At 44.6% G+C, this 20,598-nt stretch overlaps 1 protein-coding gene across 8 annotated transcripts in view; it reads right to left on the minus strand.

The window, feature by feature from the left end:
* Positions 1–20,598, minus strand: part of FYN (FYN proto-oncogene, Src family tyrosine kinase) — a 208,570-nt gene that overhangs the window by 50,923 nt on the left and 137,049 nt on the right. For 7 of the 8 annotated variants that reach the window (XM_028847045.2, XM_028847047.2, XM_028847046.2 and 4 more), the window contains 2 exons: positions 7,324–7,581; positions 2,213–2,309 (listed from right to left, as the gene is read on the minus strand). In XM_028847045.2, the coding sequence (XP_028702878.1) occupies positions 2,213–2,309; positions 7,324–7,570 (344 nt within the window). In that variant the 5' untranslated portion in view covers positions 7,571–7,581. Of the gene's footprint in view, positions 1–2,212; positions 2,310–7,323; positions 7,583–20,598 lie in introns of those variants that run through there. The other variant, XM_077999295.1, reaches the window with a different exon arrangement.

Consider the following 20,598-nt stretch of genomic DNA (forward strand, 5'->3'; position numbering starts at 1 on the left):
CGTGGGATTGACATCGGCAGGGACTAACTTTCCAACGCCCTCCGGCCTGATGCACAGATGCACGTGCAGTGTGGACAAAGCCTCCCGAGAGCTGGGTCTGTGCTCCTACTATTCCGTGGTTCTTGCAGTTGAAAGTTTAAAAATAGTCTTGAAATTTCTAATCAACCTTGGCATGTAGGGGAGGCTAAGGGGCGGGGGACTTCAGAATTCAAAGTTAATGGACTCCAACAAGCAGCAAAATAACAGCAAGGAGGTATACCCAGAGAGGATCGAAGCCCGATCCCCTCTTCCCCAGCCCCGGTCAACTTTCCAAACCTTCCTGTTACTTGAAGGGTCCCCTCCCCTTTGATAAAGTACCTGGGCCTCTCCCAGATCAAACCTGACACTGTTCTCAGGATGCCTCCCTGCACCTCACCCTGGGCTCTGCCACCTGCCAGCTCCGTGCTCTGGGGCAGTTTCCTAATCTGGGCCTCTGGCTCCTCAGATGTCAAATGATGACGTCGATGCATACCTCAGACAGTTGTGGAAAAATGCATGAGAACGTTTGTAACTTAGCGCATGGCTGGTACTTCAGGAGCCTTCAGTGAATGACAGCTGTTTATTATTTTTTTAAAAACTTCCTGTGGCTACAGGAGGATGACTCCGGGAGGGGGGGGTAGGTGACACTATTCTTGACCTGGGTGGTGGCTGCACAGGCATGTCCAGCTTGTGAAAATTCAGCAAACTATATACTTTTTGAAAATTGTGGTAAAATATAGGCAACATAAAATGTATCATTTTACTCATTTTTAAGTGTACAGTTGAGCGGCAGTAAGTATGTTCACACTGCTGTGCAACATCACTGTGGACACTTTTGATATGTGCACTATTCTGCATGTATTCCAATAAAGAGTTAAAAAAAAAGCCACCCCACACCTTTGTTAATGATGACAATCCTAATATATGTTTGAAAACCCTGTGGCTATGTAGATTGTGCTTTCTGATGTCTGGAAGAGACTCATCAGCCCTTTATAGCGGTATTCAGTTCTTGCTGTTGAAAGGCGGCATATCCTCAGTGCATGGTTCTGTGAGCCAGGGGGCATTCCCGGGAAGGGTGGGCTTTCCAAGGAGGCAGTTTTCAGGCCTGAAGGAGGTTCCTGTGGCAATCAGCACTCCTCTTTCCTGGGACGTGCAGTGTGACCAGAGCTGCGTCTTACTCCCTCTGGCACATCCTTCTGGGAAAGCTGAGGAGCCTGCCTCCAAGTCCTTCTGCTGACATGGAATCTGGTTTGCTCAGAGAGCAGAGGAGAAGCAACCAGACTTGGTGGCATAGAACTTCCTGGTGTGCCCCTCAGCCCCTGCGTGGCACTCTTTCCCAACCACTGGGGGCACTCATAGGGACGCTGGAGATGCCTGGCTTGCCGATGTGGAACCACCCGACACTTTCTTCAGAGCCTAGATTTTTTCTGAAGGGCCTCATCTGCGCACACTGCCTCCATCTAACAGAGGAAGTATTTATAAACCATAAGAAAATCTGACCCATGTTTACTCTTCTTATGGAGGTACTGAAAGCAGGATTTGAAAAGTGAGTGGTCCTTACTCTTGAAATCCCCCCACTGCCTGTTTAACTGTTGTTCCTCCTGGCCAACGTTAAACAACCATGCAGCATATTCATTCATGAGTGGGTGAAATCACTTCTTTTGGCTCCAAAAGATTCCAGTCACTCCCAAATTTTCATTACAGTGAAACGCCTCCATGGGCTTCACCAATGAAATGTTTAGCAGTTTATAAAACAAAGAACTTGTTGCAAGCCTCAAGTGAGGGCTTAGCTAGTGTAACATGTGAAACGTGAAGAAAATCTCAAGGCAGAGAGCATGAAACGTGGGTAGCCAAGGCTTGTGCCAATCACTTGAAACTAGGTTTGTAGAAACACTCAGGGCTATGGAGAGTGATGCTGGTGATTTTACAACCTTTAAACCTAAACCAAAACCAATAAACACGGACTGTGCTAGTATTTTTGGTACTCTCCAAAAATCTCCTTGGACACACAGTGCCATAAAATACTGCAGTGTGTCACTGACTCTTCTTTTTCTCATAGTATATTGTTGTAAACTAGTGAATTTAGCGACTGTTCTTTTAGGATTTCAGACATCTGAAGAGGTGCAGACCAGAAATACAAGACCCCTTCCCAACCTGAAAGGTATACATGCTTCTCCTCCCTCTCCAAACTTACGAGCTGTTCAATATTTGAAATTTTTCTCCTTTGTGAAAACTCAGGTCATCTTCTGTCCGTGCTTCATAGTCATAAAGGGCCACAAACAGTGTCACTCCTGCCAAAACGAAATTCACAAGAAGGGAGATTATTACACAAGGGGAAATTAATTCCAAGAAATTAGATCTTCACTAAAATCTCATTCTCACAATCTACATCTAGTCAGCACTAATAACGTGATGAGGTGTTGTAATTAATGTGTCAAAACCAGAGTCACAGGGCTGTGTTTATGCCTTGGTCTTTGTAGGGAAGCCTTACTGGATCTGATAAAAACCTGCAGCTGAAGGGCTTCTTTCTGTAATAGCTTTGAATGAGTGCTGAGGAGCAGGGAGATACTAAAATCACGTCCCAAACAAAAGGGCAGCGTCAGCATCAGGGTTCAGGTTCGCAGGGCTCTGTGGCAGTTACTGACATCCTTTGCTGGTCACGTCTTCTCCTCCACTTGGAGCCCATGTTAGGTTCTGGGTAAAACGGACCACCCTTTGCCCTGGTAAAACAGTAATATAGAATGTAACAGGAAAGACCTCCTGCAGCTTGGGGACATTTAGAGAAGACTCTTTCTGTAATATTCACCCCAATTAGAGGATGTACTGCTCTCGGCATCTGCAGTTGGGTTTGCAGTTTTGTGCTGCTCAGCCCCACTGCTGAAAATGGAACCCTCTCCCTTGTCCTCCTTCTACCTTGAACTCACCTCTCCTCACACTGTCTTGTGGCGCTCACTCTTCCTCACATCCACCCTATGTCGTCTCATCTGGCTGACTCTCTGGAGAGGCCCTTCCTGCTCTGCAGAAGTTTGCTAGCAGCAGCAGAGACTATCCAGTGTCATTTGGCCTAGGATTTCCTCCACGTAATTAGGCATATATATATACATTTTTTAATAGAGACGGGGGTCTCACTATGTTGCCCAGGCTGGTCTCGAACTCCTGGGCACAAGCGATCCTCCTGCCTTGGCCTCCCAAAGTGCTAGGATTACAGGTGTGACCTACCATGCTCAACCCAATAGGCATAATTCTAGCACAGTCCCCAGTGATTCCTGCCTCTTAGGATTCATGTCTCGTGCAAGCCCCTCCCCTTGAGTGTAGGCTGGATCTAACGACTTGCTTCTACTCAACAGAATGTGCAGTCCCTTAAGTGACTAGGCTTCAAAAGATGGTGACTTCTGTCTTTCTAGCAGACTCTCTCTATTGCCACTTCAGCTTGTGTACTTTGATGAAGCAAGGCGCCATGCTGGCGAGGCCCACATGACCAAGAACTGAAGGTGGCCTCTGGCCAACAGCCAGCGAGGCACCAAATCTTGCCAGCACTACATGAGTTTGGAAGCAGATCATTCTCAGCTAAACTGTGAGATGACTGTAGCCCAGCCAACACACCTTGATTACAGCCTGTGAGAGATTCCGAAGGACCCAACGAAGCATTCGCAGATTCCAGACCCACAGAAACTGTAAATTCAGGTTTTATAATTTTAATTGATGTATGGACACACACACACAAACAAAAAAGCACGAAGGAAGATTTGGATCCAAGCGGTGCCACACTCTACGTCGTCACTATAAGTGTTCGAGTGTAAAGAAAACCAATTTTGAAACTATGAAATTCCTGATTCATAAATACACAGATATTTCTACTTTAGTACATATAAGATAATTCACTGTTATTAAAGTTCTTTTATTAAGGCAATTGCATATGTCTTTTTTTTTTTTTTTTTTTTTTTTTTTGAGACGGAGTCTCACTCTGCTGCCCAGGCTGGGGTGCAGTGGCCGGATCTCAGCTCACTGCAAGCTCCGCCTCCCGGGTTTACGTCATTCTCCTGCCTCAGCCTCCCGAGTAGCTGGGACTACAGGCGCCTGCCACCTCGCCCGGCTAGTTTTTTGTAATTTTTAGTAGAGACGGGGTTTCACAGTGTTAGCCAGGATGGTCTCGATCTCCTGGCCTCGTGATCCGCCCGTCTCGGCCTCCCAAAGTGCTGGGATTATAGGCTTGAGCCACCGCGCCCGGCCGGCAATTGCATATGTCTTAAAAGCAATGGTAAATTAAGTTGTCTTCCAAAACTGGGTACTTGTCTGGTCAGCTGTGTATGATCAGTTATCTACCTCACAGTCTATTTTCTTTTGTGCTGGAACAGGTTGCTGGCTCTCCCTGTTTCCACAGACCAAATCCTCCCAGCTCAGGAGCTAGGGCTGAGCAGTTATTTCTTTTGAGTATTTTTTAGTTCTTACATTTTATGCTTGTATTTGATGATAAATGTCAGTGACATTTCATAGTTTCTAAAGTCCTTGCTGCTCTGAGAAATGTAGATTCTAGTGAAAATTACATAGTCATAAGACAAATGTGTTTTTGTTTTAGTTTTTAAAAGTTGTGGTATCACTGGTTACAAGCTCCCTGGAATATTACTGCTTTGTGAAAGTCCAGGCTGAAGGCAGCAGCTTCTACGTACCTAGCACAGTTATAAACCTGGGTCTCTCACTACTTGATATTTTTGCATTAGTTAAGACAGAAATGTGATAGTTCGGTTAGAGGCGAGGGGAAATCTGCTGCTAGAAATGTCTAACTAAGTGCCATACTCATCTGGGTAAGATTTGGGAAACATAATCTCTGTACATTAAAAAAAATATATTTAAACATCACATAGTAGATACCATTAAATTATTAAAAAATTATGAAGAAAGATCTTCTGTACAGATTGAAAAAAGATATCTATATGATGAAGAGAGTTAAATTTTTTTTTTTTTTGAGACGGAGTTTCACTCTCGTCGCCCAGGTTGGAGTGCAATAGCGTGATCTCAGCTCACTGCAACCTCCGCCTCCTGGGTTCAAGCACTTCTCCTGCCTCAGCCTCCCGAGTAGCTGGGATTACAGGCACCTGCCACCACACCTGGCTAATTTTTTGTATTTTTAGTAGAGACAGGGTTTCGCAGTGTTGGCCAGGCTGGTCTCAAACTCCTGACCTCAAGTGGTCCACCCACCTCGGCCTCCCAAAGTGCTGGGATTACAGGTGTGAGCTACTGCACCCGGCCAGAGCCCACTTTTTTACCAAGCTGCCAGTTTGCTGTGTAGGTAGTTCCAAGGGAAGAAATGTGTCATGGCACTATTCAAGGACCACAGAGAGGAGTGGGGCTTGTCTTTCTGCCCCATCCCAAGTGGGACTTTCCTCAGGAGAGTTAGCATTCAGAGGTCTGACCACGCAAAGCAAGGCTCACTTGGCAACTGTCTTTCTTTCCTTAGGTTTCTTTGGAAGGTAAGAAAAGAGATTGGCTTAAAACAAAAATGTGGATGCCTGTAAGGTCATGCCTATTCTTATTTAACACTCCATGACCAGATTCCCTTCTTTAAAAACAACCTAAAAATGAAGACAAGCCAGCTCCACTGTATGGAAGGCAAGGCACATGAAGACCAGCACCCCACTATCTTCTTGCATCAGCTGACAAGTTCTCACTGAGGGCTTTTCTGTTCCATGTTCCGGGAACCGAGGGGAGAATCAAAGGAGGTTACAGAGAAACACAGACATTGTTCTTGGCCCTACAGGACTGAAGGCAGTGTTGGGAGAAAGGACATGCATATATATTAAAACCAAATAATTCAAGGCAGAAAAATCTGCCAACATTTGGGGGTACTGTGTTTTAACTTTCAAATGTTATAAGGGATCAGGTAGCCTCTTAGACGAAGACTGCTCCTGACTGTAGTGGAGACCCACATGCTCAACACAAGTGGCCCTCTCTAGTGACTTTAATGAATGATACCTGCAGACACAGGGGTCCATATCCAGCACTCATGAATGAATGAACAAGGATAATGGCTGTGTCAGCAGAATTAACAGTCTAGGCTGGCAAAGCCCCCATGCTTCTCATGGTAGGCACGACGATGGGGGTTGCGTTGGGTGTGTTTTCGCCTCTTTTTTTCTCCTGCATCCCCAGAAGACAGATGGCTTTAGACTGCCTGTCTGCATCTCTCCTTTCCAGGTGCCTTTGGAAGGTGGGAGGGATGGGTAAAGATACTTGGCATGTATTCAACCCATGCAAGGCCTGGGTTGAAAGGAAAGCTAGAGTCACCACAGCATGAGGGTGAACATAAACACTTCTACTGGGCAGAGCGTGCTAGGCTAGCAGAAGAGAAGTAGATAATGTCCAAAGGCTCAGGGTCAGGCCTTTTGATACAACTACACTGATGTGTGTTTGGTGCAGAGGGAAAAAATACTTGCTAATGCCTTAGTAGTGCCTCCTCCCTAGGTGGAAAGGTACCTGCTGCCAGATGGGTTGAAAGATGCCGCATTCTTTAAAACTTTTATATAAGACATCTGCCGCCACATGAGCTGAGAGATGCTGTGTTCTTTCAAACTTTTGCAATAAACAAAATAATTTTGGAACAAATAATGTCAAATATCTAGTTACCATGGTTCACATGCTCAGAGAAAATTTGGACGACTAAGGATGCATGAGATAACTTACAAATATTTTGGAAAACATATGTCTGAGAATGTATGCCAGATATTTTACAAAGTATTAGCTAAGTCAGCAAATACACATGGCAGCAAAATACAGCCTTGTGGTACGAAAGACAAGGAAACTGCAAAAAAAAAAAAAAAAAAAAAAAAAAAAAAGAGAAAGGCAGGCTGAGGATTAGGAAGAAGTGGGTGGGAAGAGGGAGTACATTAATATCTAGAGAACTCAAAATACACACACCCAGACCCAGTCCTGGAGCCTCTAATTCAAAAGACTGGGACATGGCTCAGGCATCCGTGTTTTGAAAAGGCTGCCCTAGTTCTTCTGTGCCAACCAGCCAGGCGAGGCTGACAGTCATTAACCTACAGTGCCTCAGTAGAAAGTTGTAGCTCACTAACCCATACAGAATCCTCAGAGCAGCAACTTGGGGCACCTTGCAACCCTGTAGCCAAGCATTTTGTTTGTACATCAAGCTCTGGCTTTTCTTACAGCCCCTCATCTAGTAGAGGAGACATATTAGAAACTTACATGTGAAACCCCTAGTCAAAGGGAAGTGATGGGAACCCAGATGTTCAATTGCCAAAAGAGTTAAGGGCGGCTGCCCCCTCTCCACACTCCGTGACTTTGGGGGCTTACCTGTTCCTCCTCTCGTACGCAAGGTCCCCGTATGAGACGAAGAGTTCACACCTCCAAAGACAGTGAGTCCTTGGCCCCCGGCTGCGTGGAAGTTGTTGTAGTTGGGGATGGAGGTCACACCGAAGCTGGGGTAGTGCTGAGGGGTGGGGTCTGTGCCATAGCGGTACCCGGAGCTCTGGTTCAGGCTGCCGTCCCTCTCCTCCGTCAGTTTTGTTGCTTCTTTATCCTTACATTGCACACAGCCCATTATCTAAATTCCTGCCAGAGACAAAAAAGGGGTCACGTAAGCTGGGATGCTCCCTAGTTGCTGGGTTGCTCTCCAGTTAACGAGGAGTAATTGACAAGGCTCACTGTTGGCTATTTCAGGCCTATGAGGGGCATGAGGAAAGGCAGTGGCTGGGGGGATGGTTAGGAGGAAGCTCAGTTCCTTGACCCCACAATCACATTTGTTCCCCATATGTTCTGGATGACAGCATCATCAAAGAGCACAATGTTCACCATGCAGCAACTTTCCTCGACTGAGGCCTGTACCTCTTAAAATTCTGTAACAGCATACACCTGCCTACAGACTGTCCAATCATACTTACCAATTCTGCCTTTCTTTAGCCATCTAAAAAAATATATATATATGCTCTGTAGAATGAGTCTATGCAACATTAGAATAAAAACTCCCATCAGGGCACAGGAAATTTAAGGAAGAGGGCGCAGGACTGTTGGATAAGCCAGAATACAACCTTCAATCAAGTCACTAGACTGCTTCACTCACAGATACCTAATCTTCAGGCACAAAACTGGTCAATTTTAAGCACTAAGATGATGCTAAGTATCAAAACTAAGAACTAGTTACTGGATGAAAAATAAAATCGGCAGAACCTAAGAGGTCCGAGTACATTTACAGGATGTCACGATAGCCTACAGTAACGAAATTACTTACAGCTGCTAATTAACTTTTCAAATTTCCATTAACTTTTGACATCCTTCAAAGACATTAAAAAAAAAAAATCATTCCTATGTTATGGAGTTAGTGGCGGATTAAAAACTTGAGTTGTTGCCACCCCACCCTCCTCAAACCCACTTCTCCCAGGCTTCTCATCTCAGTAAATGAGACTGCCAGTGACCCAGTTGCTCCAGTCAGCATCCTGAGAAGCATCCTCATTTCCTCCTCCTTGTTTACTTCCCACTCTTCCTGTCTGAGCTCTCCTATTCAAACATGCCCAACTTTTCCGATCCTCAGAGACTCCATTCCTCCACCCGCTTCGGGCCTCGGAACATAGCCTTGAACACTTTTTCCCCTTCCTCTTTGATATGCCATGTATCCTTCATGTCCTAGTTAATAAGGCACCGCTTCCTCTGCAAGGCGTTCTCTGACTTTCCTGCCCTTCCAGGCTGGGCTGCTTTCCCAAGCGCTCCCATGGCATCCCCATCTCCCTCCTTCTGGCACCCCTGGCACCATATTATAACAGGGCCTGTCCACTTGTCTCATTGCCCAATGGACTGCAAGTTCCAGGAAAGCGGGACACTGTCTGTTTTCATCATAGTTACACTGCCAGTGCCTGGAACAATAAATAGTAACCAGATGAGTGAAGATTCTGGAGCCTGTTATGTTTCTCTTTTACCCTTTCTTTATCTCTGTATCAAAGCCGATCCCTCCTGTGACTTTTTTTTGAGATGAGTCTCACTCTGTCGCCCAGGCTGGAGTGCAGTGGCGCGATCTTGGCTCACTACAACCTCCGCCTCAGCCTCCCAAGTAGCTGGGATTACAGGTGCCCGCCACCACGCCCGGCTACTTTTTTGTATTTTCAGTAGAGATAGGGTTTCTCCATGTTGCCCAGGCTGGTCTCGAACTCCTGACCTCAGGTGATCCGTCCACCTCAGCCTCCCAAAGTGCTGGGATTACAGGTGTGAACCACCGTGCCAGGCCCCTCCTGTGATTTTTATCAGCAGTGTACCTTGCATTTTAAAATCTACTGGTATGTGTGTGAGAAATGAAGAAGATTCAGAAATACAAGTTGGTTAAATGGTCCCCCTTTGGACTTGCAATATCCCATCAAGCCGACAGGCGTCAGGTAGAACAGGCCAGTGGAGGTCCCTGCCAAAACTGCAAACCAGCCCATTTGGGACTAAAGAATCAAATAAGAAACACATGACATCATGTTTAATAACATTTATTCACTGGGGAGGGCACAGCTGGCACAGGATGGGAAGGGCTTGAGGCGGCGAAGGAGAAGGCACGCTTTTCTATACTATCTTGCAAACCAATGCAGGAGGTGCCACATCAGAAGAGTGCTCCCTGGGCACTCTTCTGAGCACTGCTTTTCTGCTGGACTGGGTGATGGGAGCAGTATCAGACTGTTCTAAAGCTCTCTCATATTACACATTTCAATAAATACTTACTGAATTGAATGTCAGTTCATGAGAATGAAAATGTTTGGGAAAGAGACGCCTACTGCTTGAGCTGAGCTCACCAAATCTGGAACACATTTACTCCTAAATCATTTGAGATTAACTTACAGTATACTGTGTCCAACATGCTTTGTAACTTATGGTAAATGGATATCATTTTAACAAGTTTCCAATAGGAAATGCAAGCTATTTCCAAGGCATGATGTACTAAAGGAATTTCATCATTTGTTGTTGATGTTGCTTCATCAGACTGATAACTTGCTCATATATTAACTCTTTCATGGTGGAAAGTCGCTCCACATTTTGGCAAAGACCAAACAGAAAACACTTCTGTCCCAGATGTTTTTTTCCCCCCCCCCCCAGGAATTTCACTGATCTACTGTAATTAGAGAATGTGAGACTCGAATCATAGACTCACATCACTTACACCAGTGATTCTCAGCTGGGGGTAACTTTACCACTCCCCTACAAGAGACATATTGGGCAATGTCTGGAGACATTTTGGGTTGTCACACTCAGAGGGAGGGATACGCCTGACACCTACTGGGTAGAGTCCAAGAATGCTGCTAAAACTTCCTGCAATGCACAGGACAGCCTCCTACAAACAAGAGTTACCTGGCCCCAAATGTTAATAGTGTCAAGGTCAAGAAATCCTGATTTACACAAAGGACAGAGTTTCTATCTACATCTTTGAAGCAGTTTAACAGCTGTTTCCCTTACATGGATGTGATTAACATACAACCCAGCATGCTTTCTTCAGGAGAACAGGCATGCTAGGTAGAAGCAGGCAGTTTTAAAGTGTGACAAGAAGTGCTCTGATTTTTCTCTAGAAGCTTGTGCACTGTGATAGAGAAACAGAACCTAGAAGTAATGAGAACGCTCATTGCAAACTACTCTTCCAACTCCAGCAAAACAAAATAAGCCCCATATCAGAACCCTGAAGAAAGCAGGATCCTACATTTAACCAAACTAAGAAAAAATAATCTGTCAAAATCCACTTTAAAAAAGAAATATACTATAATAAGCAACTAGCAGCTTATTTATAATTTTATGAAGTAACAGAGAAGAAAAATCATCAGCTTCTTGAAAGCAGGAATTTTTTAACTGCTGTATCTTGCGTGGCCAGAACAGTGCCTGGCACACAGTAGTCACTTAATAAATATTAGTTAAATAAATACATTAAAAAATAATCAAAATTATTTTGGAGAAAACAATCCTCTTTTATAGAAAAGACAGCACTGTCACCACTTGGTGCATTCGACATTTGGAGTTAAGTAACGTTTCTATACAGGTCTTGCTTACTCTCTTCTCTTCAATGACACACAGGAAGAAGTGAAAATAAATCAGTAACTGCAGTTTCAAGTCATTAAAAGTTAAGAGCAATGAAAATATTTATATAGGAACTTGTGGTCTTCTTCCTCCCCCGTGGGGCAGTCAGGCTAACTGCTTTGTGACAGAAGAGTCAGAAGACGCTACATGAGCTGTATTCAGTGTGCCCAGGCTCCTTGCTACAAGGCAAAGTTTTGATCATTCATGCTAAAATAAAAATATCCTTTATTATGCAGAGTTATGCGCTGTGGCTTTTATGTCCAATGCTGTAGGTGCATCGTGACATAGAATGCACTAATTTACTTGCTGTAGATCCCTGGGGCACTGGGAAACACTGAATGAGGCCATTGTGGACGTGGAGCCCTGGAGTTACTCTGATCAGGAAAATATCACACGCCATGAACTCATGGCTATAGTCCTCTGCAGGCTATCATGCCTAGAAAAACTGGTGAAAGGCATTTTCACTAATTGGATCCCGAGCCTGTGGTCAAGGTGTCTGGATTACAGCTGTGAAGCCTCTATTCTCCAATCCTTTTGCAAAGGGAGGGGCCCTGTTTCTACCATGGAAATAAAACTTGATCTACTTAAAATTTCCCTAGTCCTGTGGTTCTTTTCAGATGCGCCAATAGTGTTAAGCAACCTGGGAAGTATTGCCAGACACAGGATTCAAGGAACGCTGCACCCTGCTCCCATGAGCAGGGCAGACATTATCAACAGATCAACAGATCACAGCCCTTTCTGCTGCCATGCTATGGGAGCTATGCTTCTTCACATAGCCCTGTAGTGACTGACAGAAGCTGACCTAAAGGATAGATTCAATCCTTTACTACCACAGGCACAGGGTGCTTCGATCCAAGATGAGTCTGGTTGAACATACACTCCCTCCTCCTGATGTAGACAGACCACAATCCAGTCTACAAGATGTACATTAAACACAAACACATTCATATTTCCTCATGCGCCAATCAATAAAGCAATGCCAGTATGCCCAAGTTATAAGCTTGCAGGACGTATGATAAGATTTCAGGTGTGTGCAGGAGCTAGGTATCAAAATGGGAAAAAGGCCACTGGCAGTCTTCTGTACAAGCAAATTACTTTCTCTTGAGACACATATACTTGCAGGCAGAGGAGGAATGGCAGGAAGAGGAAGTGGAACTGACAACAAATAACTTTAATTTCAGCGGTTTAAGCTCTTTTGTCTCAGAAGCCAACCTAGGTGGATGTGAAGAAGTGACAGCCCTTAGGCATCATCCCTGCTCCTGACAGCCCCCAGCAGACTTTGGAGAGTGACAGGTAAAGCCACATTTGGCCCGTACTTAGAGGTGGCATGTTTCCTGGTATCAATATGGAAGTATAAGAACAAGGAAGGGAAATGAACCTAGAAACCAAATGCAAGCAACTGAGATGGGGGCAGTTGAAAAAAGAATGTAAAGCTGAATTGCAGATCAACTGCATGGTTTCACACTTTTCTAGGAAAAAAGCAAAAACTGGAAGCTTATCAAGCAAACACACTTTTTCAGTCAGCAGGAATAGCATTAGGAAAAGGATAAGATGTGGCAGAGACACATCTGAAATTATTTGACTTCAGGATAGAAGATTCATGGCACAGGGCTCTTGATCCTCATAAAATTAGAAACACCCATAACAATCTACTTGAGGACTTTTGCTACATTCTCAGTGGAGAGAGTTAATCCATTGAAAGCCTACGAAAGCCTTTAGTTTTCCCCCATGTCATTACTGGGAGCAGGAGGACGTTCAGAGACAGTTGAGTACCACATCAGTAGCAATGAGGTTGGGCCACAGAACCTGTCACCCAAATTTCCTAATTTCCCAGCACCTTCTGATCCTTTACAATGGGGCTTTTCTCCTTTGTAGCACACTGCATCAGATGATCCTGACACCCCATGAGAGACTGCAGGCAGTGCTGCCTTCTGGGGACAGCCGGGACAAAAGGCCCAGGGAGGACTGGGGAGGCTGGACAGAAAGCAGGGCTATGCTGGCCACTCTTGGGATCACAAGCATTTCCCAAGGTACTGAAGCAGAGAAAAAGACACTGCTGGGTTGGCCCTCCAGAGATGTTAATACTTGAGGGCTGAACTACTTTCAGCACTGGTGCTGGGTTCAGCCAGTGGCCCCAGCCCAGCTATGAAAAAAAGCATGCAGGGCTCTGCCAATGTGGGAAAGTCCTCTCTTTGCTGCCAACTAGAGGGAGTGAGTGAAAATATGTGCCTTGCTGAATGACAGTGTGGTAGGGAGAATTCTGAGCTGTCTCCCAGGACTTCTACTCCCAGTGTACGTGCCCTGTAAATCCCTAGGACTTATGAATGATGGGGTAGTCACTCCATCAGTGGGTTATGTTATTCGGCACAGCCGACTTTGAGAGATCATCCTGGGTGGACCTGACCTAATCAGGCGAACCCTTGAAAGGTATGCCAGTTCCTGGAAAAGTAGATTAAAACTGCAAGAGGCCTTCATTATGAGGGAGATTCTCCACAGCTGCCTTTAAAGATGAAGGGGCTGTGTGGCCAGACACATGGGTGGTCAGAGCTGAGAACAGCTTGGTCAAGAACCTGAATGAACCTGGAAATGGATTCCTCCCTAATCAAGCCTTCAAACAACAACATAATCAGCTAACATTTGATTTCGGCTTTGCTGAGCAGAGAATCCCCTCTGTGCCTGGACTTGTGACTGACAGAAATGTGAGCTAACAGATGGATGTTGTTTTAAGCCACTAAGTTTGCGGTACTTTGTTAGGCAGCAGCAGAAAACTAATGCATGTTTTGGTGGGATGGGCACCATGGGGATGATGGCTCCAATTTCAGCAGTCATGACCAATATCCAATCAGTGTTCCCTGTAGCCTAGGTGCAGGCTGGACACTGGAAAATGCTGTCCCATTAAAAATCTAGTACTCTAAAACATAGGTATTACTATTTCCCCACACTTTACAAGGGAGGAAAAGAGGGGTTGGGGAATTTGTCCACAGCTATGTCAGTCATAGAGATGGGATTTGAAATCAGACAGCCTGATTCCATGGCCAACACACAGAGTCTCTATACTAGAGCTGTCTCCTGACCATGGAATCCTGGCCAGTCCATGCAAGGGTGTGGGTGTGAGGGCTGGAGGTGTTGAGGGAAAAATCCTATAGGGAAGAACTGGTTCCACAGAGCTCAATATCTCACACATTATGGTACGGTTTGGCTCTGTGTCCCCACTCAAATGTCACCTCAAATTGTAATCCCTATAATCCCCATGTGTCAAGGGCAGGACCAGGTGGAGGTAATTGAATTATGTGGGCAATTCCCCCATGCTGTTCTCATGATAGTGAGTTCTCACGAGATCTGATGGTTTTATAAGCATCTGGCATTTCCCCTGCTTGCACTTACTCCATCCTGCTGCCCTGTGAAGAAGGTGCCTGCTTCTCCTTTGCCTCCCGCTATAACTGTAAGTTTCCTGAGGCCTCCCAAGCAATGCGGCACTGTGAGTCAATTAAAGCTCTTTCCTTTATAAAGTATCCAGTCTCAGGTATTTCTTCACAACAGTGTGAGAATTCACTAATACACATTACTAACGGAGGCACTGATTTCAGGGACTAGGCCTCACCTCCATCCCCAATTCAGATTCCATTCCCCCAAGACAGTGGATTCTGTAGAGGTGCTGGACCACACTAGGTGCAGTGATCACATGTGGTTTGGCATCTTAATGACTATTTGGGCCAGTGACACTGAAGCAGCCTTTAATTTCCTCATCTTTCCTAGTCATGGCAACGGTATTTATAAGAATCATGAAGGAGCTGGCACTGGTTTCCTTGGTATAAAAATCAGTTTTCCTATTGCACTTAAAATATGATTTGCTTTACAGGCAAAACTTTCTGGAACATATTTACTGCATAAACTGAGATACACATCTAATGCCTCCACCAAGCACAAGATAACAGCTTTCTACTCTTGGTGGAGCCTGTGAGGGAGAGCCCCTCGCCAAATGCAAGTATTAAAATATTACAGTCTCTGAGGTGAGAAGATAGATGTAAAAGTGGGAATACACACAATGCAGACACTAGCCACATGCAATCATGGAAGAACAGAGCCTACTTAAAAATCAAACCCAAGTTTTGCTTTAGAAATAAGTGAAGTTGGACCCATTCGATCATTTACGCATGACTTTGAAAGCCTCTCTGGAGGGGGAAGAGGATGAACCTTGTCTCATACTGCACAGCAAGGGAACCGAACTAATATAAATCACTCTTAAAATGTCATGTTACTTTAAGAATAAGCCATACTGCTGGCACCTATAATAATTTTGTGGGTCCCCATTTCTGGCTTTTCTTGTTCAAATGGCCCCCAGGCTGAGAAGCAGCTGCTCACATCCCTGCAACAAACATGTTCCTTCCTTTCTGCATAGCCTGCCATTTCTCCAGCCCGAAGATTCAAAAGCACTCAAGAAAAGAGAAATGGAAGCATCAGTCAGACCCCAATGGTGAGATTTAAGACTGCAGTCAACTGAATGTTGGAACCAGTCCCAAACCTAAATGGCCAAATGAGGTTTTAACACCAAACCATGGAAAGGCTCCAAGAAAAGGGTAAGAACATTTTCTTCTTAAATTCATTTTGCTCTGGATCTCAGGGTTAAGACAAGAGTGAAATGGTGATAAAAACAAGGATAATATGTTTTAACCCTATCTATGCCAAAGGTTTCAGAAAGAATTAGAGCACAGGTTGTAAAGTTTTTTCAGGCTCCACCCCCTGACCCCAACCCTTTTTGGACCATAGAAAAGCCCCTTGTAGTTAATATTTTTAAAATTTTTATTATATTTAAATTGAGATATAATTCATACACCAAAAAATTCACCCTCTTGAAGCACACAGTCCAATGGGTTTTAGTACATTTACAAAGGAGACCATTTCCATGATCTAATTCCAGAACATTTCATCACTCCAGAAAGAAACCCATGCCCATTAAGCAATCGCCACCCACTCCCTTCTCTCCCCAGTCCCTGGCAACCCCTAATCTGCTTTCTGTCTCTATGGATTTGCCTATTCTGGACATTTCATATCAATAGAGTCACACCATACGTGGCCTTTTGTGATTGGCTTCCTTTGCTTGGTATAATGTTCTCCGGGTTCATTCATGTAACATGTATTAGTACTTCGCTCCTTTTTATGACTAAAAAATATTCTACTGTATGGATATACCAGATGTTGTTTACCTATTTATCAATTGATGGACATTTGGGTTTTTACGTTTTGGCTCTTATGAATAATAGTGCAACAAACATTCATGCTCAAGTTTTTCTGTGGAGATATGTTTTCAACTCTCTTGGATTAATATTTTAATATATAAGAAATTTATACAGATAAGAGAAACTCTAAGTTTAGGCAAACAGAAACATAAATTGACAACAAAAAAGGAAAAACAATTTGTGAAACATATGAGAGAATACTGCCTTTGGTAGTAATCAGAGAAATACAATTTAGTGAGATACTATGTTTCACCTCTAAATTCACACATTAAAACAAATAAGTATACTCAATAGTGATGAAGTTTCCTTGAAATGAATATTGCTCTCTTACATTGCTGATAGAAGACCAGAAATCAGTGTAAAACCATTTGGTAAACCAATTTGGCAATATAAAAAATTCTTAAGAATGGCTATACCCGGCCAGGTGTGGTGGTTCACACCTGTAATTCCAGCACTTTGGGAGGCTGAAGTGGGCAGGTCACTTGAGGCCAGGAGTTCAAGACCAGCCTAGCCAACATGGTGAAACCCCATCTCTACTAAAAATACAAAAATTAGATGGGTGTGGTGGCAGGCCCCTGTAAACCTAGCTACTTGGGAGGCTGAGGCATGAGAATCGCTTGAACCAGGCAGGTGGAGGTTTGCAGTGAGCTGAGATGGTGCCACTGCACTCCAGCCTGGGTGACAGAGTGAGACTCTGTCTCAAAAAGAAAAAAAAAGGTTTCGGGTGGCGGGAGGTGCGGGGGGCATGTTCTTGAACCTGTAAATGTGTGCTAAAGACATGCGTTTTAAAAAATGACATGAAGAGGTTCCATGAAGTATTATTTATCATTTGAAAAATTAGAAAACTTGTTAGTTGTTTAGCATGAGGGCAATGGCTAAAGTAAATTGTAAGGTATGCCCATAAAGACAAGTTAAGCAGAAATTAAAACTTATATTTACTTAAATTATCAGCAATATGGAAAAATGTTCCTGTTATATTAGGAAGGATCACATGATTGCAACTATATAACAAATGCCTAGAAAACTCTTTGGAAGGAAACATGCTGAGATTATGGTGGTGTGCAGCTGATAACACTATGGGCAACTGTTCTTTCTTTGCTTTCTGCGTCTTTAGTTCTCAGATTTGTCTATACCAAGAATGTACTCTTTTTATAATGAGAATAAATCACCTTTATTTTTCTTTAAGAAAGTTCCTTTTAATATTATCAATTACTGATTGAATGTATATGTAAGTTGAAACCACACATTGATGAAGTACACTTTGTCAGCTGAAAAATTAAGAAGGCGAGAGTGATTGATTCCGAGGCCTGTTGAGAGGCAGATGTGAAGGGTGAAAGGTACCAAAGGACAGTAAGGCTGCTGAGCATGTTCTCGTAACTAATCTGTGCTGGAAAGTGAGCAGTGTGGGGAGCGGGCGGTGAGTATACATCGATGAACAGCAATAGAAATCTAATTAAGGGCACAAAAAAGGCAAAGCCACATGCAGAGGACCCTGTAGGGGGACAAGTGTGGAATCTGGGATAACCGAACCAAAAATAGGGTGGCTGGATTAGTGGGGTTTTGAGAACCTTTGGGCCACACGTCGTAGGTACTTGGGGATACCCACTAAACTCAGAATGACGGTACTCATTCAAGTCTACCTTGGCATCTAACCAAGGCAATCTGATTCCTGAGGAGTCTGCAGGAGCTCTCTGTGAGTGAGGTCATGAAGACCACGCATGGGCTTGGCTCTAGGAAGGTGGAGAGGATGAAACAAAGCACTTTTGTTCTTTGGATGCCGATTGGTGGGGAGGGAAGGGGGCCTGCCCTCGCTCTTGTTGCCTTCACCCTTTCCTGTTGAGACACTCAGCTGGGCATTTTAATGCTTTGACTCTGAGCCACTGTCCCTGGAACCTGGGGCAATCCAAGCAGGGCACAGAACGGTAGGCAACACTAGTTCATGCGATCTGAAAATTTTCAGAAACACTAGGCACAGAAGACATGTTTTCCTGATGTTGGTATCCAATCGAGTATCTTTCTACCCTCCTTACCCTCATTCTATAAAACCAACCAACCAGAGAAAAAGAGAAAAGAAAAACAAAAACATGGACTTCTATTCACGAACCAGCAAAGAGAAACAGGAAGGTCAGTGTCACATCTGGGCCACAGTGGCAGAGCCTGGCTTTCTGGGCTGCGCCTGTTTAAGGAATAGTGGTGGCAGAACTGGCCGAGGGCCCAAGGGTCAGGGTGTCACCTGGCAGAGCCACAAGAAAACACATTAGTACAAAGCGGCTGTTTGAACAGGCGTCATCAATGCCCCCTCCCCGAGTACAAGGACCGCTGAGAATGAAAGCCGAGGAGGTTCACTCTCCAAGGCCGAACAAAAACCCGCCCTGCCAATCTTCCCAGTTTCTATAGAGGTTCCTCGCCAGATGATTCTGCAAATGTGGCCTCATCCTTTCAAAAAACAGTGTATTCTTTTTCTCTTTCTTTAATTCACTAGTTCCAGTCAAGAAGATCCAATTCCTTTAAAGACACAGAAAGGACTTTGAAGAAGGAGACTTGACTTCTTTCACCTCTGAGCTGATAGCACGGTGCTTGTGGTCTCCATGTCTCCCATTTTCGCTGATCATTTATCTGGTTATGAAGTCACAGCCCAGTCTCAATCTACCAGCCTGAGAATTTGGTTGTGAGGCCACTTGCACTGTGTTTTTGGGACAGAGGCTGGTGTCTTTCCTTTGAAGAATAACATGAAGCCCAGCCCCCCAGCCCCTGGGTCTTTGTGTTGGCACTTGATTCAGGCTGCCAGAAATCAGCAATAACAGCAGGGATAACTTTTGCATCCCGTGCTGTGGTGCAGAATTTCAAAGCTTCTTGCAGCTGTTTTGGTGTGAATGCAGATAAAGTAGGCAGTCAGAAAGCATAGTTTATCTAATTCCATGGCCTCTATGGGGACAGAACTGAGAAGGAGGACGGGAACAAAAGATGCAGAGAGGCAGGCTCTAGCTAGCCTCCTCCTACACTTTATCGCCTGAAGGAAAGGAGGGTGGTCTCTGCCTTCCCTGATGTTGGTTTCCTTACTCTGGGTGAGCCCAGGGTGGCTGACTATGTCGTGCGTGTCTCAGTAAAGTTTTCACTAGAGGTCTGCATTTATGAATGCAAATTGAGTGCCAAGAGAGACACAGAGGAAATTAAAGGAGGAAGATCAGTAAGAGGAAGAGAACGTGGAATCACCAGAAGGAAGTCAGTGATGCTTTCCCCAGCAGCACATAAAAAACAGTATTTGGGATGACAAGCTGTGGCTACTCTGTGTGGGAGGAACATGTGCTACATGGGCTAGACCACTTGTGGATGACCTACTTAACACCCGACGGAAACCCAGTCAGGTTTTTCTTAACAAATCCAAAAAAGGGAACATTGGGTTTATATACCAGCATACATTCTGCAAACACTACTGCTTGTAAAAGTTATGGTAAAGCAATTTAATAGTTACTTTTCACTTGGCCTATGAATGAGGTAGAGAGTACAATGTTTTTTTAAAGTGTTGTCTTGCAGAGTAACTAACCCTGAGGTTCACTACTTAAAGATGGCACAGCAGTTTATCTTCCCTTTTTCCCAGAAGCTTGCAGGATGCTGGTATCAGGCAGGGTTGCCCTGGGTCTAAAGGGACAAGCCAGGCTCGGTGGCTCACGCCTGTAATCCCAGCACTTTGAGAGGCCAAGGCGGGTGGAACACTTGAAGGAATTAGAGACCAGCCTGGGCAACGTGGAGAAACCTCATCTCTACAAAAATATAAACATTAGCCAGGCATGGTGGTATGTGCCTATAGTCTCAGCTACTTGGGGGGCTGAGGCGGGAGGATCACTTGAGCCCGGGATATTGAAGTTGCAGTGAGCCATGTTCATGCTACTACACTCCAGACTGGGTGACAAAGCAAGACCCTGTCTCAAAAAAAAAAAGAAAAAAAAAATGTGAGCTTCAACAAGGAGCCCTCCAGGGTTCACACTAATGCTGAAGGAGCCCAAAGACCTTTCGCACACATTGAGCAGAACCACTGAGTCCACAGACAGACAGACAGCTCTTGGCTCTCAGCTGAACCTCAGGAATTATGAGGACTCATGGAATGACCAGACCAAGTGCTCAGATTTGGCTCTCAATGCTCAGATGCCCCCTGCTGTGCCAGAGCCTTGAGCAGGGCACATGACGAGAGTTTTAATGATGTGAGAAGAGCTAGGCATTGCTGTGTCCTACAGTTTTTATTTAATTTTTTGCCCTATGGTTTAAAGAACTCTTTCTTACTACAGTTTTCAGAAGACCTATGTCCTCC

The sequence above is a fragment of the Macaca mulatta genome, chromosome 4 (genome assembly GCF_049350105.2).
Source record: "Macaca mulatta isolate MMU2019108-1 chromosome 4, T2T-MMU8v2.0, whole genome shotgun sequence".
Classification (NCBI taxonomy): domain Eukaryota; kingdom Metazoa; phylum Chordata; class Mammalia; order Primates; family Cercopithecidae; genus Macaca; species Macaca mulatta.